This window comes from Bactrocera neohumeralis, chromosome 4 (assembly GCF_024586455.1).
Source record: "Bactrocera neohumeralis isolate Rockhampton chromosome 4, APGP_CSIRO_Bneo_wtdbg2-racon-allhic-juicebox.fasta_v2, whole genome shotgun sequence".
Lineage (NCBI taxonomy): Eukaryota > Metazoa > Arthropoda > Insecta > Diptera > Tephritidae > Bactrocera > Bactrocera neohumeralis.
The window spans coordinates 38,963,342-38,968,583 of record NC_065921.1 but is presented as its reverse complement, the minus strand read 5'-3'; the positions used below and the strand labels follow the sequence as shown (position 1 = coordinate 38,968,583).

Below are 5,242 nucleotides of genomic sequence, written 5' to 3'. Positions count from 1 at the left end.
TTTGCGCCCACGCCCTCAAAAAAGAGAAGGATTATGTGACCAGGGATGTCTTCTATGAGCGCTTGGAGCGCACCTATGAGATGCAAAGAACAGCTGGTGGATGATGATGAGGAGTGCCGTCTTGCAGTGGAGAGAAAACAGACTGCAACGTTATAATCGACCACATTGCCCGAGCATGAAGAAGTTCAAATAGCAATTAGCCGTCTGAAGAACAGCAAAGCGGAAGGGCCCGATGGATTACCGGCCGAGCTATTCAAACAAGACGGCGAAGAACTGATGAGGAGCATGCATCAGCTGCTTTGTAAAATATGGTCGGACGAAAGCATGCCCAACGATTGAAATTAAATGTGCTCTGCCCAATCCATATAAATGGATACCCCACAATCTGCGCCAACTACCGCGTGATAAGATTTTTCAACATCGCATCCAAGGTTCTATCGAGCATATTCTGTGAAAGGTTAAAGAAAGATTGGGCTTTATCAGTGTTGCTTCATGCCTGGAAAAGACCAGATATTCATCATGCGCGAAATCTTGGAAAAGACACGTGAAAATAGGATCGACACATAACACCTCAAAACAGCACGAAAAAAATAGTAAAGCTTAATTCTTGGCCATAAATTTTATTGGGTAGGCGAAAAAGTCTTTTCGTATTTTATCAATAGATGTCGTTGCTGTCATATATCTCCAGTGCTACCAATCACATTATGTCATATCATATAGCGTTAGAAAGGTGAGATTTTAAGATTCCAAACCAAAAAAAAGTATATTCGGGAAAGTTGAAAAAAGATACAGCTTTTCGAAAATGAGTGAAAATAATGAAAAAAGCTACCAATGAAATTTGTGAAGTTTACGGAGACGATGCTGTCAGTTCGTGCAGCGCAATAATTTTTCGCTTGCTTCCATTCTGGAAATTTCGAAATTTAGATTTACACTGATGAAAGTTTTACACCGATGAAAAAATGGCAAAAAGTGGTCGACCAAAATGGTACATATTTGTTTATTTATTTTTTAGTAATGATATAAAAAAATTAGTTGAAGTTTGATTAGAAATACGAAAAGACTTTTTCGAATACCCGATGTTATGCGCTTTTTATTTCTTTTTAAAAACAAAATGTTTAAAAGAAACATCTCTCTTTCTGGATGTTACAAACCCTGGCAAGCTTAATATACACTGCTCAGGGTATAAATACCGAAGCATGCATTGCTTAAAATGTGAACCAGTTGCTTTCGCCTCTGAAGTCTCTGAGTGCAATTTTTTGAGCTTGTTTGATTTAATGCCGCCGACATTTTATACACCAACTCAAACATTTTAGTTAAACTAGAAGTGTTTATCATTCCAAAATTGTTTATAAATATCTTGTTCTTCTTCTCTTTACTCGACATACTAATTGATTAACTCTCCACTGCATTCGCACACAAATCATTTACTGTTGTCACTATCAAGATCCTCAGTTAGAAAATATAATTAGGCGTTTAATATTCACCGCTTGGCATGTTTGCTCCTTTTATTTCGAACCCAGTTTTTGCAAATCATTAAGCTTGTAGATCTGAGCAGCATTACTACAACTACAAAAGCGACTTTAAGGTATCGGCTGTGTCAAGTAGTTTGACAACGGTAATTTCGCAGAACCAGTTGCCGGCGTAAATATGTGGTAAGCGTGAATAATGGCAGGGCGATGCAATGTTCTAGCAAAACAAAAGCGACATTTGCCGCAATAAATTCTAATAATTAAGTTCAAAACTGGAAATATTGCAGCAAACGGTTTTTATTTATATTTTCTTTGTGACACTTGTTCGGCGAAATTGGCGCCTCTCCCCACATTTGGGAATCACATAAATATTGCAGTTAGAACCTATGGCGGATGTAGTCGAGTATTGTGTGCAGTCAGATAAACTCAAATTTAAATAGATAAAATGAAATTCGTTGTAAGGATTCACTCTATAGACATATTATCAAATAAAGAAGCATTATTTACATATAAATATAACTTTTCAGATCGTTTTCGCTTGCCTGTTCGCCATTGTGTTGGCCAACGAAGAAGCCAATGTTTTGAAGAACGAACAGGAAGTTAACCCAGAGAGCTTCTTCTACACTCTTGAGCTCGACAATCATATTAGAGCCGAACAAAAGGGTTCGCTGGAGGGCAAGGAAGCCTGGATCGTCACTGGTGAATATGAGCATCTGACGCCCGAAGGCAAAACTGTCAAAGTAACTTACAAGGCCGATGAGACCGGCTACCATCCACATGTTGCCACCGTGCAGTAAGGAGTATCAAAAAGTGTGAAAATGATTTTTAATTAACAAAAGGAATAAATAAATAACGAATTTTTTACGAGAAAAATATAAAGTAAATATTACTAAACTTCTAAATTCCATTCCGATAATGTGATTGGTTTATCTTCTTCGTAATAATATACATAAAAATGTAAATATTTGTTTGTGTACATACATACATGCATACAAAAGGAGTGCGCTTTCCACTCAAGTACGGAAAATCGATATTTTAACAGTTCGGTATACAGAATCCGCTGCTTTCGAGTTAAACTCAATAGTTAACATACTTTTAGGCACTGTTGAAGTTCAATTAAACAGTAAACAATTTAAGAAAAACAAGTTTGAAGATAAATATTTATTCTTCCATGCACTAAACTCATAACAAATTAATTCAAAATAGTTATATTGAAAAAAGGCGTGGTTCTTAACCGATTTCACCCATATTACATTCAGGGTGTTAAGAAAATGTTACAAATTTCATTGAAATTTCCCGAGATATTCACTAGGAAGAACATTTTCTTCCGTATTACAGTGACTTAACATTAAGTTTGAACTAACCTTTGTGGGAGGTGGGCTTGAACTGTAAGCTAAAAATATAGATTTCTTTCAATTAACGATACACATAAAGTGGGCCGATTTTGCCCATCTTCGAACCTAACCTTTTTATGGAGCCAAGGAATACGTGTACAAAGTTTCATCATGATATCTCAATTTTTACTCAAGTTACAGCTTGAAGTTACTCTACTCGTCGCCCTGATCACTTTGGTATATATAACATATCTGATCAGTTTTAGGACTTACAAACAACCGTTATGTGAACAAATACTCTCTTTAGCAACATTGTTGCGAGAGTATAAAAACAAGTTTGAAGATAAATATTTATTCTTCCATGCACTAAACTCATAACAAATTAAGTATGGTATTTTAAATTTGTTCAAAAACTCATTAAGTGCTACAAAAAATTCAAAATGATACACATAAACCCAATTGGTTCAATAGTGCTCTACAATATAGCAAAAGGAATAATTTCCATCTGCAGGAAGATTGTTTTAAGGCTCATATTCTGCGTAGGCGAAACAAATTTCTCCAACCAATAAGTATCTGGCATCTGGAAACTTTATTTCATACTGGGAATTGATTTTCATTGTAGTCTCCAATTACAGGTCTATTTCTAAACACTCTACAAATTCGAAAATATTTGAGTGCTCTGTTAAAAATTAGTTATTTTTTGCAGTTAAATCAATCTTTAACGTCCATCAGCATGGCTTTGTTTCTGGTAGCACTACTATTCGGCTCTTTTAGTGATTATATCAGATCTGCCTTCTGCGGTATTACAAGTAGATTGCGTTATACAAATATCTCTAAAGTCTTTGATAAAAATAAAAATATTCTCTTTAGCTTTTCACTCTGTCTTCGTGCAGTGGATCAAGTCATATTTGCACAAATCATTCGATTCTTTCATTCGGTCGTCGGAAGTGCTACAAAGAAGCGTTTTATGTCCTCTTCTCTTTGTGCTGTTTATCACCGATATTTCCTGTTGTTTCTCTGATGTTAAATTTTTACTATATCTGAACTTAAAAATTTTCCCAACAATCGAAAACTCCTAATATTTAATTAAACTTCAATGTGATAATCAATGTCACAGTTCAATGCTAATAGTTTTTCATTAGAAAATGTTTTTGGTGCCTGAAATCACAGCTTTCTCTGAATTTATGTAAATGTTGTGAAATCTGGTATACGAAGATACGGAGCATCTTATCGTCTAGTTACAATATTTCAAATTGCGTTCTAAAATGTGTAACCGAAATCAAAGATTTTAGTCTAATCATCGACAACAGATTTTCTTTCAATAATCACATGAATTATATCTTCTTCTTCTAAATCGTTTTCTGTGCTTGGCTTTGTCTGCCGAAATGCTTCCAAATTTTCCGACCCCTATACTTTAAAATTATTGTCTGCATCTTTTGTTCATTCAAATTTGGAATATGCTGTGTTCAGCTGCAGGCCATATTGTTTATCCTCAATTAATAGGATTGAACGCGTTCAAAAACTTTTTATAAAATTTGCTCACCGTCCGTACTCTGCTTACATTTGCTTTCGATGTAATGAACGGAGGTATTGACTGACCTTATACGTTAGGAAAAATTATGTTCAAAATTTTTCAGCGTTGCCTCAGACCTATTACCGCATTTTACTGTAAAAATGAGAAAACTAAAATTGCAGATTATGCCCCTTTCAAGCCTGCTGTGCGTGAGCTTAAATATATTTCTGAGAAATGATTTAATGATCATAGATTTATGCAACTATATAAAGAAATATCAGTTAAATTAGTTTCTAATGCTATTTAGCGAATGATTTTTCCTCTAAGTCAGTCAGTATATAGACAGACGGAAGTAAGTAGCCGCTTTTCTAACTCCCATGAACAACATATTTGTTTTGCGACCAGAAAAAAGTTATTCAATTAAGAGAGCAAAAAAATTATTTGTATATATCTTTGGTCTTTTAAATATTTATATAAGTTTAAATAAATAAACAAGTTTTGCAATTTTTATATAATCTATATTAGAATCTTTCTCTTGTACCTTTTGTAAAGTTCTAGTTATCAATTAAAAAATATTTTAAAGAAACAATGATGAACGACAGATAAGGGCTGATGTAAAACAGGGCAGTGTTTTAGGCCCAGCTCCATACAACATTTACATATACAGCAGATCTTCCGACAGCTCATAATGTATTCACATGAACTTTTGCGAATGACACAGCTTTAGTGAGCCGAAACAAATGCCACATTCTGTCGAAAAATGGGCTCTAAGCATGTTACGTTTTCGCTATGACCAAAAATGTGAGTGGCAGTAAAATGTTTATTTTAGCTCAAACTTATCTTGGTTTTAGGCAAAAACATATGATACACTGTAAAAAAGCTGAGTAAAATTTGCCCTTTGCCTAAACAACAAAGCTCTTTTATAT

The 5,242-nt window shown here is 34.5% G+C and overlaps 1 protein-coding gene across 1 annotated transcript; it reads left to right on the top strand.

Annotated features, from left to right (window-relative positions):
* The first annotated feature begins 1,838 nt into the window (after nucleotides 1-1,838).
* Nucleotides 1,839-2,353, top strand: LOC126756455 (larval cuticle protein 9). Its single transcript, XM_050469524.1, has 2 exons — nucleotides 1,839-1,926; nucleotides 1,997-2,353. Exons 1-2 carry the CDS (start codon nucleotides 1,915-1,917, stop codon nucleotides 2,264-2,266), a joined length of 282 nt encoding a protein of 93 aa, XP_050325481.1. The 5' UTR covers nucleotides 1,839-1,914; the 3' UTR covers nucleotides 2,267-2,353.
* Nucleotides 2,354-5,242: the final 2,889 nt, after the last annotated feature.